Genomic DNA, 15,521 nt, shown 5'->3' with positions numbered 1-15,521 from the left:
GTGTAATTGCCTGGCATCTGGCGATACGATTCGTATCCTGATACATAGGTCACGATACGATACAATACGATATTAAGTATAAGGTTACTATTGTAATTTGCTTTTTATATTTGACTTAAGAATCAACTACTCTGTAGATGTGTACACTTTCATGAGAACATTATGTATGAAATATATTTTATTGGCATATTTTACACTCAAAACATTGGCTTTAACATGCCATGTGCCAACAACTTAAAATAAAAAATAACATACAATCTGCCTGTGGCTTTTAAACCACCTTTGATTTTAGTTCAACATGACTTTAGTGCAGCTTAACTGAGGTATATGCCTAGAACAACAAATAAATGCAGAAAGTTAGTACTTTCTTTTTACATTTCATTGAAAAAAACACTTCTTTTTGCAGTTACAATGTCTCCTGCAGTGGAAAAGACTTTCTTGGTTAAATAAAGGTTGAAAAAAAAGAAAATTGAATCAATCTGAGAATCGTGCAACGTAATATTGCGATATATCGCCGAATCAATTTTTTTCAACACCTCAATAAACGAGTAATAATTGTTATTTCCATTTAGGCTTGGTTATTTTTTGACGATGCACTTGCAAAAACATCATATACATCTGCAATTTCAGTTGAAAATTCGGAATATTTGGAAATCGCAGAAAGAACTCAGCTGAGTTTGTCTTTTCCTATTCACTCTCCTTACTTCTGAACATATACAGAAGAGATGATAAACACTGTTGGTATTCTGTCCATTCTGATCAAATTTGACTACTGGTTTATTCCCACAGCTGACCAGGAAGCAGAGACCAGAAGAGCTGGACAAACGTGCTACAGCTCCTCCGGTTGTTTGCGATGAGGCCTCGATGTGTGACTTCACAGAGATCCCTCTCAGTCTGCCCTATCAGGAGCCAGAGGCAGCGCAGACTGAGCCTGTTCACTCCCCACTGATAACAACACACTTATCTGACCCTCCTTCAGAGGAGCAGCAGGCTCCGCCTCCCGCACAGACTTCTTCCACGTCAGAGATAACAAAGACAACACAGCCTGAAAAGGAGAAACTTAGAGTTCAGGAGGCACTGAACACTGTAGAGTTGAGGACAGACATACAAACGTGGAAACCTTTGCCTTCTTTAGCTTCAACTGAGTTTCAGATCTCTCGTGTGCCAAGTGCCCCCTCCCTGTACCCGTCTGTCCCAGTCCTGGAAGAGTGTTCTGTAATGGAGCTTCGGGAGGAACAAGTCGATTCTGCTGAAAAAGAACCTGCAGTGTTGGCACTTCCTGAGCAGGAATCGTCTCCGCCAAGTTTGCACCCTTTAAAATCTGTCTCTGAACTTTCGAGGAGCAAACTCTACCCAGAATTACCCAAGATGGCTCCGGAGCTCCAGGTGATCTCTTAGACTGTCAAGCTGTGTACAGACCAAATGTGGCCACATGTGGCCCCCATTGTTATTATGTGCAGCCCTTAAAGGGAATTTGACCAAAAAAAATGAAATTATATCTACAGAAATATACACCAAAGGACAACAACAGAAAAAATATGACAGAAAATTAACCAAAAAACCCAAGAGAACTACAAATTTACAAAATATACAAAATATCTTTAAAAAGCTAGCAAACTTACAGATTAGTACACGAGGACTACAAAACTACTCAAAATAATAATAAAAAACATATAAATAAATACAACAGCAGACGTACATAAAATTAGTTCAAATTACATTCAATATTACAGAAATATACACAGAAAATAAGACAAAAATATATAAAAACGACAACAGAAATACACAAACATAACCCCAAATTGCCCAAGATAACTAAAATACACAAAAATCACAGAAATATGTTGAATAATGACAAAAATACTAGACACCTCCAAATAGGAGTGGGAACCTCTGGTACCTCACGATACGATACACGATACGAAGCTCACGATATGTATATGTATATATGTAATATATATAAGCGGTGATGTGTAGGTGTTACTCTGGTTGTGCTTTTTGTTTCCACTCCAGCCGTTTTCACTGGAGCAGCTGAGCGTGTGGGAGCCAGGCGGAGGGCTGCGGTCGTGGCTGGAGAGCGTGGAGGTCTGTGCTACGCAGTTCTGTGCTTTAGCTCGACAGGAGAACCACGAGCTGACGGAGCTGCTGCAGAACTACTGGCGCTGCCGCCGACAGCTGACCCAGTCGCACACGCAGCTGCACACGCACACGTCTGACTGCAAGAGCACGCAGAACCGTCTGTGGAGCTTCCGAGATGAACAGCTCACACTGCAGGTGTGCTTCAGCACGTTGAGTAGAGTGCTGTTTTCAGTTCAGTTTGAATTTATTTGTTTGCTTCAGTTTAACAAAAAGTATTCAAACATAAATCACAATTTAAAAATATATAACAAGATTTAAAAAGGCAGAAGCAAAAACATAAATTACAATATTCAAGTTAACTTTCTCAATAATATTCACAACGAAATGCAAACATTCAACAAGTACATTTGAGTTCACTTTTTTTAAATAATGCAAAAAAAAAGGTACATATATGTATATATACACAGGTACTGTCTTTTATATACAACATTTAACAAAGAACTCAAACATATTTCTACTGCTTCACATAACTCTAAAATGTATTGTGACATTTTCTTTTTTTAAATAAATAGTGTGTGTTTTGGCGTGGTGCATTACGTTTAATCTGGTTGATGGTGTATGATGTGACTTTATTGATTGTTGTCTGGTCATTTCATTTTTTATAGTTTGACAATGTCTGTTGATCATTTTAAAACAAAAAATAGTAATATACTCATTAACGGCTGATTGTGGGAATGTAACAAATTACTTCTTTTGAAATGTACTTAAGTACAAGTAAAATGACAAGTACCCATAAAAGCATCTCATTTACAGTAATGTGAGAACTTGTAATCTGTTACTTTCACCTCTGTGCTACAGTATGTAATTGTCTCTTACAGGGCGTGTGTGCGGACCAGACCAAAGTGTGTGGCTATCATCGCTTCCAGCAGGCAGAGTTTAGCTCAGCTGTGCTGGCAGAGCTGAGCAGGATGATTGAAAGCTGCAGTGAGCTGCTCCATCAGAAAGTAGTGCTACATGCATACACGGCTCTGCTGTCCCGGTTGCAGGTGGAATCATACCTGTATCGTCTGCTGAAAGGTTGGACCTCATTATAAATGATTGATGTTCGTAGAGTCAGTAACTGATTTAAAGGTCTTATATCATGCTAAATCAACTTTTTGAGCTTTTAACCTTGTTACAATGTTAATTCCTTATCAAAAACACCCCCAAAGTATTATTGGGCTTCCTTCCTGCATCTCTGAGCAATCCTCACTAATCCTGCTCTCTGAGCTGCTGCTCTGCCCTCTTCTGAAAAACGAGCGGTCAGACTTGTGTGACATCACAGAAGTGTGAATTGCCCCCTCCAGGAAGTGAACATACAACCCACTCTCTTAAAGCTAAAGGCATGCGAGCTACATACACAATATGTGTTCTCTGCATTTAACCTCTCCCTGAGGAGCAGTGGGCAGCAATGGTGTAGAACCAAGGGAACAGTTCCATTTTTAGTAGGGATGTCGCGATACAACTTTTTCATTTCCGATATGTAGTGTTGTGGTGGTCAAGACCGGTCTTGGTTTCGAGACCAAATTTTAAAGGTCTTGGTGTTGTCTCGGACTCTGAAGCATTTTGACTCGGTCTTGTCTCGGACTCGGGCTGCCCGGAATCGGGATTTTCCGTCAAGACCGTTTGAGACCAGCACTAATTCCTGCTATTTTTAAACTTTTTTATAATGTGATAATAACACGGAGAAGAACGGGATAAAACAATCCTTTATTCATTATTTAATCCACCCTGTATAATGACCACAACCTTCCTTAATGTGACTGAGTGAAGTGTGTGACACACTCATACGTGTGTGTGGCTACGTGTCAGTTTGGACCGCGGAGCGCAAGGGAGATATGAACTAATCACCGGTAAAAATCCCAGTAAAACTCCAGAAAACAATCACCATGAATAAATATTATCTCACTGGTAAAGACAGTAGCTCTAATAACTGGTAAAATGATAAACTGATGATATTACAGCCTGTGAAGGCTGGATAGGGGACGCACTTACTCTGCTTCTGGGTCCTAGTGCCAGCCGACCGGTGAAGCCTGTTCCGTTTACCGTGTTTACTGAGGTCCGTGTGTGTTTACTAAGTCCGTGTGTGTCCGTGTGAAAGTCCGCATGTTTATGCCTCTGTCCATCCACTCTTTTCATTATATCAATGTCTTTTAAGGCTTTATTACATAATGTCGGCTGTAGTCCGGGCCGCCGCCATCTTGGATTATGTCCTCACCAGTGCGTCATCGCCGGAGAATTGCACAAGCCAGAATGAGTCAAATAACTGTAAAGAGGTCTTATATTAGTCTAGTCTTTTTAAAGTGGTGTTTTTATTGTGTCTTTAGACTCCAATTACATTCATGTATATAATATGTTCCCCACAATATAAACAGGTTCACAATATAATTATTTTTATAGTTTCTGTTTCCACTGTATCCAGAATAATAATAATAATTCTCAACAAGAACAATTGATTGATTTGTCACATGATTGTTCCAGGGTTTGAGTTTGTTTTATTTAGTTTCACATCTACCTGTAGCTTTATGTTTTTTAGACTGATGACAACTTGTTTGTAGTTTTATTTCAGAAAGTTTCACTTTTACAGTTACAGTTGGAAACTTTTGTTAATTGAAGGTTCAAGTTACATTACAGTAACCAAATTAAACCATATCAACTAAGTGAATTAATAAAAATAACCTGTGTAAAGGCTTTTTCAAACTAAAAAATTATCTTGTGAAATCTGTGACCTGTTGACCTGCACAACTCAAAGAATCAGAATCAAGAATCATTATTTCTTGGCAGAAATACTTTTAAACACTTGCTGTACATTCAGCTGACATAAAAATCTTGTTTTCAAATATGTAGAATAATTGTGAATTTATCAGTAGCAGTAGTAGTTTTAATATTTTAGTTAATTTTTTGCAGGTACCTTTTTTGTCCGTCAAATGTATTTAAAATAAACTAAAATTAAAGAGAGAATGTTATTTAACTGTTGAACCTTGTCATAATTTTATTTATTTATAGATTTTTTTAAATTGAAAAAAATGATGTTAATGGTCTTGGTCTTGGTCTCGGTCTCGGCTTGTCTCGGTCTTGGTCTTGACTCGGTCTCGGCTCCCGAAAGTCTTGGTCTTGTCTTGGTCTTGGTGCATTCTGGTCTCGGGCAAGTCTTGGTCTCGGATAGTGTGCTCTTGAACACAACACTACCGATATGATACCGATATTGCAGCCTTGTCTATCGGCCGATACTAATATTGATTTGATATCAGCATGAATCATACATACTTTTTTCTATCTTTAATAAAAAAATTGTAATTACTTATTTTGTAGGGTGGAATGTTAGAAAAGGCTTGATCAAGTGATGTTACTCAAACAGAGAACAATATTCAGCAACAGTAGGTATGAGAAAAACTGACTCATTTATTATTTACCAATTGGTTACATAATTTTAATCTTCAACATAATATCTACAGTATTCTACAATTGAATAAAATAAACAAAAAAATAATTTGGGAAAAAAAAATAAATAAATAAAAAACATGTTGGAAAATCCGGAATTTTGAATCCGATATCCAATACTCGTTTTCAGGCTAATATTGGACCGATATCCAATAATGATATTGGATCGGGACACCCCTAATTTTTAGTATCAGTTATATCGCCTCCTATCGCCTTTGACTTGATCTGACATGTTTGTGACACAATTCGACACAGTGGTTGTGACACAATTCGACACAGTGGTTGTGACACAATTCGACACAGTGGTTGTGACACAATTCGACACAGTGGTTGTGACACAATTCGACACAGTGGTTGTGACACAATTCGACACAGTGGTTGTGACACAATTCGACACAGTGATTGTCACCTTAAATGCACTATTCCTGTAGTTAATAGAGATAATGAGAAGAATGTGACTTATCAGCTTAACACTCCAGTGTTTGAAGCAGCTGATCTCCGCTGCTGCTGCTGCGGTGCTAAACACAGAGATGGACTCACAATCACAATAGCCGCTTAATCATGTGTTTTACTGTAATGTGCAGTGTTTTGGCTGAAAACAATAACAATAGTGTGTAGATAGCAAAAAGAAAATCGCTTTGGTGATCACTGATCTGCCTGAGGCATGAAGTCAGCGTCTACAGTCATGCCGACTCATGAATATGCATAAGTAGGCTGTAAAACATCCCGTTTTTACAACTGCTCAGAAAGTCACTTTTCAGAGACTAAAACTCTGGAAAACAGGCAAGTTTGGAAAAATGTACTTCAAATACTTTGTTGTTGGTGTTTTATGAACAAATGGAGATGGAAAATAGCATTATTTAGGACCTTTAATACAGCCCTAAAACAGAGCTGCACTGGTCATTATTATGAACATTTCCTCTATGTTTCTGTAAGGGTTAACACAATAATATGCATAAGCCTGACTTTTTCACCCTTGGGTTCGTGACCCCACATGGGGTCACCCAGAATTCAAATGGGGTTGCCTGAAATGTTTAATCAAAAAAGATACTCAACGAAATGAAATCTCTAATAACTATATTCTATACTTTTAATTCCTAAAATATAAATCTAGTTAAAGAAAATACAGTATAAAAATTAAGTAGTCATAATTTAATCATAACAATAAAACTATTCTTTTTCAAATTAAAACACCATCTCACGATCTCAAACAACTGTATTCTATACTTTCACTTCCTCAAATATAAATCGAGTTTAAAAAAGAAACCTGTATAAAAATATCTGAGCTGGCTCATCTCAATATATCACAGACATGTTAAAAAAGTAATTGGGGTCACCAGAAATTTGTGATATCAAAATGGGGTCACAATCCAAAAAAGGTTGGGAACATAAGCACAAGAGTTTTTAGCATTAAAATGTGGTTTCAGCCAATGAAACCACATTTTAATGCTAAAAGCTGTTGTGCTTTAATTACTGTAAAAAACAGCAACATGAACACGTAATTTGAAATGCAAAATTAATGGTTGTTATTAAGGATTCATAATCATTGATATTTGCTGTCATTCCTGATTAGAGACAAATGGCTTTAGTGATTTAATATTGTTCTTTATTCTCTTCAAATGTATCAAAGAAGCCCAGGGAGTCGGCTTTATTATGTATAGGACAGAGATGGGCAACTTTTATCGCAGCGGTGCCACAAAAAAGCCATTATTTGATCTGAGGGTCACATGATCAACATTCACGTCAGCGCTTAGAATAATGACACAGGAAACAACAAAGGCTTTCAGTGTGATTTACTTGTTTGTGTATGTTTCTGCTGCTTTATTTGTTCTTTGGAGTCATTTTCTGTACTTGTGTTATTATTTTTATAATTTTTGTATTCATTTGTAGTTGTTTTATGTGGGGGGGAGGGTGTGTTGGATAGCTTTTCTAAAAATACTTTTGTTGTCCTTTAGTGTATTCTTTTATCATTTATGTGTTTTTGGAGTAATTTTTTGCCCTTGGTTTGTCTGTTAAAATGAATGTTTGTCAGCAGGATCTCTCAAATGACAGAGTTCAATTAAATTTGGTGAGCTGATAGACGATGTTCAAAGGTAGAACAAGTTTGATATTGGAGCTGATCTGGTTGGTATTGTTGGTTATTGGTGGAGGTTTGCGCTCTCTGAGTGATCTTGTTGTAGATTTTTGTTATGACTTTGTATATTTTTGTGCAACATTATAATGTAATGTTAATGTATGTAATGTTTTGTCAAACATTTTATTTGTATATATATTATTTGTGTTTGTGTTATTTTTGTTTTGTGTTCATCTCTTGGAATTTTGTGTGTTTTTTGTGTATATTTTTTGTCCTTTATTTTATTTGTCTGTCATTTGTATGTTTTTGGAGTCATTTTGTGTGTTTACGCACACGTTAGACCGAGGGCCGCATGTTGCCCATGTCTGATATAGATCATACTTTAATATTAAATGTAGAATGTTTTCTTTAACTTATTACTGACCAGTGGGTGAATAAGTGAAAAATGAAGCTGTTCTAATTCCTAGCGATAAAGTGATAACAGTTAAACATACTTATATGCTTTCAGAATGCTCAGGCACCCAAACTCAACCATGTACACTTCAACCACTGAAAGAGGCCATCAGCGTCCTGTTCAGCTTCACACGTCGAGTCCTGGATGATGTTCAGTTCCAGACAGACGTCCATCACTGGTTGGAGAGATTGGTAAACACTCTTCACACTGTTTGTGTCACTGGCTGAGGAACAGGGTTCGAGTCAATTAAGTCTTCAAATATCCACGTTCAATTACAACTCAATTGTGATTATGGTGACTTGCATTTTTTTTTTTTTTTTAAATTAAAATTAATATTTTTCCTTTGTAAGTCAATTACAAATATTTTCTCAATCACTAAAGTTAAAATTCAATTAATCACAATTACTGAGCCTTTAATAAATAAGCCCATAAAACGAAGAGTTACGAATGTAACTATGGTTCTATGAATCCCGAATGACCGCCAGAGGCGGTGCTTTAAGCACTGAATATTCCCCTTCGCGCATGCGCAGTGCGAGTATGTATACCAACAATGTCACCCGTGACCCCTGGATGACCCGGAGGAAGTTTATATCTTCCGGTATCACTCCAGGGTACTTTCCTACAGAATCTTCTCGCGAGCACACAAGGGTTCTGAGTGACAAAGAGCTCTGGCGGTCATTCGGGATTCATAGATCCACAGTTACATTCGTAACTCTTCGTTCTATTTCATCCCTGCTGACCGCCAGAGGCGGTGCTTAAAGCGCTGAATGACTTATACCAGAAAAGTCACAAAGAATCCTGCTTACCACCCTTTAGTGTGTAGGATCAGAGGACTCTGGCCGAAGTACCACAGCCAATGGATGGGGTGTGGCTACATTCACCCTGTAGAATCTGGAGAAAGTGCCTGACGACGGCCATGAGGCCGCAGCAGAGATGTCCTCCAGGGGCACTCCCCTCAGGGCAGCCCATGACATAGCAACACTCCTGGTAGAGTGGCACCGCACACCAGATGGGATGAAACGGTTACTTGCCCGATATGCATGGGCAATCACATCGACAATCCAGTTGGACAGGCGCTGCTTGGAGACAGCACCACCCCTGTTAGGGCCCCCATAACAGAGAAAGAGCTGATCAGACTCCCGAAAACCTACAGTAGCTGCAATGTAGGCTTCCAGGGCACGCACTGGGCACAACAGGTCAGACTGAACCTCTGGCTCCGGAGAAGGGTTGAACTGTGCCAGCCGAATGGGCTGGTTGAGGTGAGCGCAGGACAGCACTTTAGGGAGAAAAGCTGTGTTTGGCCACAGAGTGACTCCCGAGCCTTCCGAATTCCACCTCAGACATGTCGCTGATTGACAGGGCGTGTAGCTCACTGACACGCTTTGCGGCGGAAATGGCCAGAAGGAACGCAGTCTTTAGGGTAACCCACTTCAGCGCTGCTTGTGCCAAGGGCTCAAACGGTGGAAGGCGCAATGCCTCCAGCACCAGGGGAAGATCCCATGCTGGAGTCCCTGTGGCTCTCGGAGGATGCAACCTCCAAGCTCCTCTCAAGAAAAGGGACACCAGCTTGTGGCTACTAATCGTGCCATTGTCGACCATTACATGTCGGCAAGATATTGCTGCGACATAGACTCTCAGCGTTGAATGAGAAAACCCTTTGTCCAGAAGGGACTGGAGGAAGTTCAGAATAATTGACACTGGGTCCACCTCCCGCCTTGTACACCAGTCGGAAAACAGTTTCCATCTGCTGTCATACTGGAGGCGAGTAGACGGCGCTCTTGCATTCATTATAGTATATCTAACTAGGTCGGCACAGGCGCTCAGGAGCGTCTCGGGCTCCCCAGTGGCCAAACGCACAGTTGAAGGAGTTGCAGATTGGGGTGCCAAATCCGCCCGGCCAGTTGGGACAGGAGATTCCTCCTGTCGGAAAGGCGCCACGGTGCGCCGTGACAGAGGCTGTGCAGCAGCAGGAACCAGCTCCTTCCTGGCCAGAAGGGAGCTACAAGCAGGATCCTGTGGCCCTCCTGAAGGACCCTGTGGAGTACCAGCTGAATCAGAGGAAACGGAGGGAAGGCATACAAGAGGCCATCCGGCCAAGGATGAGCCAAAGCATCCTGGCCGAGAGGACTGGTCGTCTCGGCCAAAGAGAACGACAGAGGGCAGTGGGTCGACTGCTCCGAAGAGAAGAGGTCCACCTCTGCCCTGCCGAATATGCTCCATATAATGTTCGTTACCTCCGGGTGGAGGTGCCACTCCCCTGACAGAGGTTTCCGACGGGAGAGGAAGTCCGCCAAGTGGTTCTGCTCTCCCGGTATATGCATTGCTCGTCTACTGATCAAGCGGGGGGCTGCCCATGTGAGGAGCGCCCTTGCCACTTCCAGCAGCTGTGCAGACTTGGTACCACCCTGATGGTTTATGTGAAACACTGTAGACGTGTTGTCTGACCGCACAAGGACATGCTTGTCCCTCAGATATGGCAAGAAGTGCTTGAGAGCTAGGTGAACCACACACAGCTCCAACACATTGATGTGTGCACCTTGGTCTTCCACAGGCCAACGCCCCTGGGCCGTCCTGCTCTGCCACACCGCACCCCATCCTGAGGGGCATGCGTCTGTGCTAACGGTCTCCCTGCGAGATGGAACGGAGCCTATAGGGACACCTCTGAGCAAGTAAGCCCTGTCCCTCCACGGAGCCATGGCGCAAAGACACTGTTGTGAGACCTTGAGATTCCTGCTCCTGTGCCGCTTGGCATCTAAGTGAAAGCTGTTCGGCCACCTCTGCAGCGGACGCAGCGACAGCAAGCCCAGAGGAACTACCCCCGACACTGACGTTAGCTTGCTCAAAAGTCGGAGAAAAGAAACATAGGTCAGCCAGCGGCCCTACCTGAATAAGGCGAGCTGGCGAAAAATACCGTCCACACGGTGGTGGGAGGGTTTTGCTGTCATAGTTACACTGTTCACTAAAACCCCAATGAAAGTTGTGACCCGGGATGGCACCCGGCAACTTTTTTCCACATTCACCTTGAGTCCAAGTTGAGCCACATGGGACAGGAGACGCGCTGTGTCTTGTGACGCCTGGACCCGAGATGGAGCACAGATCAGCCAGTCGTCCAGGTATGGGAGAACCTTCAAGGCCCGAGACTGTAGAGGTGCTAGGGCCGCAGACACACACTTTGTGAAGACCCTTGGGGAGGGAGAAAGAGAGAGAGAGGCCGAAGGGCAGCACCCTGAACTGCCAGCGGCGGCCGCGGTATGCGAAGCGCAGAAACTGCCTGTGTTGCTGAGCAATTGGTCGTGAAAGTATGCATCCTTGAGGTCTATCGATGTGAACCAGTCCCCATCAGCCACCGTTCTGAGGACAAAAGGTATGACCTTCAGAAATTTGTTCAACCCTCTGAGGTCTGGGATTGGGCGGAATCCACCTGGTTTTTTTGCCACTAAAAAGTATGTTGAGTAGAACCCCCGGTGACCTGACCAAGGGTCTACAGGCTCGATGGCGCCCTTGGCCAGGAGGGTGGACAGCTCCTGGTCTAATGCGAGAGCCTTTGCCAGTTCGCTGATGGATGTCATTCTGACCCGGCCGGATGTGGGGGGCCCGGGGCGGAATTGAAGTTTGTACCCGTAGGTTAGGGTGACGACCACCCACGGGTCTGAAGCATGGGTAGCCCATTGTTGGAGCTGCTGATGCGAAAAAATTCCGACCGCCGGCCCCAAGGCCTCAATCTCTGCCCCCCCCCCGGCCCCTCGGGGCCCTAGTGGGAGGGCGGAAAGGCTCTGGAGCTCGAAATTGTCTGGGGGAGCGGGCACGCTGCCTGCACAGTAGAGGTCCAAATATACTAAACAAAAAACAACCACTGTACTGTGGTCCTCACACGAACTGGGCTCTGTAACAGAAGATGACACTAGCTTAGCCGGTGAAGCTAATGTAAACAAATCCACGCTGGGCTTCGGGCGTGCGCACATGACCCACCAGCAAACATACTGTATAAAGTCGGCTAACTTAAATTTCGGGAGTAGGCTGCTCAAACGCAGCCATAACCGACAATCTCTTTCATTTTTATTTTATAAAGACAACCGTTGATCTGCCGAATAAGCGGCTACTTACCTTGTCAGTGTGTGTCGTCGGGACCAAACACAGACCATATGCTGGAGGAGGCGGCGCTAACGCGGGCTGTGCCAACAGAGGTTGCTAATGGGTGAAGCTACCGCTATCCGAACACTCACCGTTGCAGCTCCTGGAGGGCGAATGCACGCTGCTCCGACCTACCACGGTCACGGAGCTACTAGCGACGGCAGCTGTATGCACAATCTTCCAGCAAACTGCGTGCGAGAAGAAAAAAAGGGAAGTACCCTGGAGTGATACCGGAAGATATAAACTTTCTCCGGGTCATCCAGGGGTCACGGGTGACATTGTTGGTATACATACTCGCACTGCGCATGCGCGAAGGGGAATATTCAGTGCTTAAAGCACCGCCTCTGGCGGTCAGCAGGGATGAAATAGAACGTAATCCTCCTCTTGTGTTAGCTTTCTGTTAGCATCTTTTATGATAACGGGTCAGTTTTGACCCATTTCTTAAATCAGCTGTAAAATACACAAACAATTATTATTATATAATACATTATTTTTCATCTCTTGGTTACCTTGTTAGGCTTCCTTATTCATTGAAATATTACTTTTAATGTTCTTGGTCTTGGCGTCTGAGCCTTTTTTTCTGTCAGTATACCCCTCGATTTACACTTTTTTAATTAAAATGGTCTCAGTAGAATTTTTTTTGAAAATCTTCACATTTTTATGCATTGCAGCCATATTTCTAAAATTTGGCTTTTATTTTGTTCTTTAATTTTCCACATAATTTTCATGCCTTGCTGTAATTATGTCAAACTCAAGGCCCGGGGGCCTAATCCGGCCCTTTAGAGCATTCAATTCGGCTTGCAGGAGAAAGTAAGAACAATTGCGTAACGATTGTGTAAATACCAAATAATCCAGTTCTAGATATCTCATATTTAGCAACTCCACAATATTTTTAGGGGCTTAAATTTTTTCCTTTTTTATATCACATAAATGCAGTCATTTTTAAGTGCAAATTGTGGAAAGAATAGCAATTTCTCACAAATAATTCCACAAAATTCCTCTAAGTTACACAAAATACGTTTAGACAAAATCAAGAATTTTTTACGTGATTTGAACTGATATTGAAAACTAGGGCACAATAATGATAAGATTCTTTTTTCATCCACCTATATTTGGCCCCTGAACTAAAATGAATTTGACACCCCTGCCTTACTGGATCTTCACCCCAGTATACTGCAAATGTGCTCATCATATTTGCTCTAGTTTTTAGGGTCTTATGATAGCCTTATCTCAGAAAATAAAAATTCCAAAATGTTTCCACTTTTATGCCTTGGCACTGACATTTTTTATAGAATTTTAATGCCGATTACAACTATAAAGTATCTGAACTCAATTACAACTCAATTACAATTATAATTACGACATAATGAATTATCAATTATGTGTGTCTGTTCTCTACTGCAGGTTTCTGTGCTGCTACATATCGATGGTTCAGGAGAACATCTCTATCTGCTGTGTCATCTCCTCAGCTGTCCTGCTGGGGTCGGAAAATGGGCGTCTCCTTTTCTCCAGATTCAGGTTAGGGGAAACACGGCTGGAGTGCAGCACTTCATGCAAGCCCTCGCTGTTCTAATGTCACCTGCCAGGTACGGAAATCACACCCATCCAGCAGCGACAGGTTGCTGTGTTTACCTAACGGCCCCTCATTTTCACTCAGACACCGTGCAGAATTTTTGTGCCACTTGAAGCCATGCGAGAGCCTGAGCTCGACAAGTTCTGGACCCGAGTCTGGAAACTGGACCCTCGTCGATGAAGGTGGAGAGGAGGTGAATATTCATCGTGATCACTCATTATGTGTATTGTTGAAAAAGTTGTTAAGCCCTTTGGTAAGCCTGGTGTAAGGGTCCCCAAACAAGCCTAAACAAGGCTTGTATTATGAATGTATGAATGTAGTGTGTGAGTAAGTGTTGGTGGTGGTCGGAGGGGCCGATGGCGCACTATGGCAGCCTCGCCTCCGTCAGTCTGCCCCAGGGCATCTGTGGCTACAACAGTAGCTTACCACCACTAAGTGTGGAATGAAAGAATAATGCCTTAATTCTGTACAGCGACTTTGAGTGTCTATGATAAAGCGCTATATAAAATTGATGCATTATTATTATTATTATTATTATTATTATTATTATTATTATTATTATTATTATTATTATTAATAATAATAATAATAATTTAAAAAAGCAATCAACAATCAGATTAAAGAAAACAAACAGGAGTATTAGCTCCTGAACCAGTTCAACAAGGTGGACTGTGTGAATCAAACCCAGCAACCAACCACTGACACAAAATACACACAACAAAAATACCATAAGAGGTCCAAAAACCTTCCCAACTCAATGGGCTGCTCTATGTTAGGCTGTTACAGCCACTAACAATGGCCTCGGGACCCGTTTGGGACTTCATCTGCACAGCCAGGCACCTTAAGGCAGGGGTTCCCAACCTGGGATCACAACCCCATTTGGGGTCGCGAGAGAGAAAACAAAGAATAGTTTTATCAACAAATTTTTGCTTATTTAATATAAACATTTAATATAAACCCTTTACACCACTTTTCCCACCTAATGTCGCATACTGTATGTTGACTCATTATTGTCAACTTTAACCTCTTTTCACCATATTTCATGCTTTTTTTTTTGCCAATTTTATTTGTCATGCCCATTATTTGCCAGTTTAGACCAATTGTTCCTACTTTTTAAATTACATTACCCCAACCCCTCCCCCATTTCTGCCACTTTTAAGCCAATATTGACACTTTGAACTCTTTTTACCATTTTTTTGGTTCATTTTTTGGCTACTCTAATTTGCAACTTTTAATTTCTGTGGTTTTTAAATCTTATTTTACCACCTATTCCACCATTTTTGCTCACTTTTAACCCATTTTATTTCTGAAAACAAGGATTTACATCTTTAAAATGACTATATACTTTGGAACAAATAATAATAAACTTCCTGGATAACAGTGGATATTATTCAGCTAAATAAATAAATGTGGTTATCACAGATTCATAGAACAATGGACCATCATTTTACTGACTTTATGGATGGACCCCAAAAATCCCTCCCCTTTATTCCCCCTTATAGATGGCCCTGTCTCCACATGACTGTTCTTTAATGTTCATGTCTGTGTTCAACCACCTTCAGGCACAGTGGGGGTCCCCGGTCTCTGGAACCTTTATTTTGGGGGTCGTGGGATGAAAAGTTTGAGAACCCCTAATTTAAGGGACCAGTTGACTGACTGAGTGACTGACTGACCGAGCTTCATGTTCATCACTTTAGAAAATAGTGAACATCAAACATTTTACAGAGACA

General features: G+C 41.7%; 1 protein-coding gene across 1 annotated transcript in view; it reads left to right on the top strand.

The window, feature by feature from the left end:
• epg5 (ectopic P-granules autophagy protein 5 homolog (C. elegans)) overlaps positions 1-15,521 on the top strand; it is a 57,112-nt gene that overhangs the window by 2,376 nt on the left and 39,215 nt on the right. The window contains 6 exon segments of the mRNA XM_028457809.1: positions 790-1,386; positions 2,014-2,274; positions 2,958-3,156; positions 8,142-8,278; positions 13,623-13,804; positions 13,876-13,984. Of these exon segments, the coding sequence (XP_028313610.1) occupies positions 790-1,386; positions 2,014-2,274; positions 2,958-3,156; positions 8,142-8,278; positions 13,623-13,804; positions 13,876-13,984 (1,485 nt within the window).

The sequence above is a fragment of the Gouania willdenowi genome, chromosome 9, assembly GCF_900634775.1.
Source record: "Gouania willdenowi chromosome 9, fGouWil2.1, whole genome shotgun sequence".
Classification (NCBI taxonomy): Eukaryota; Metazoa; Chordata; class Actinopteri; order Blenniiformes; family Gobiesocidae; genus Gouania; species Gouania willdenowi.
This window is presented reverse-complemented; position numbering and strand designations above follow the sequence as displayed.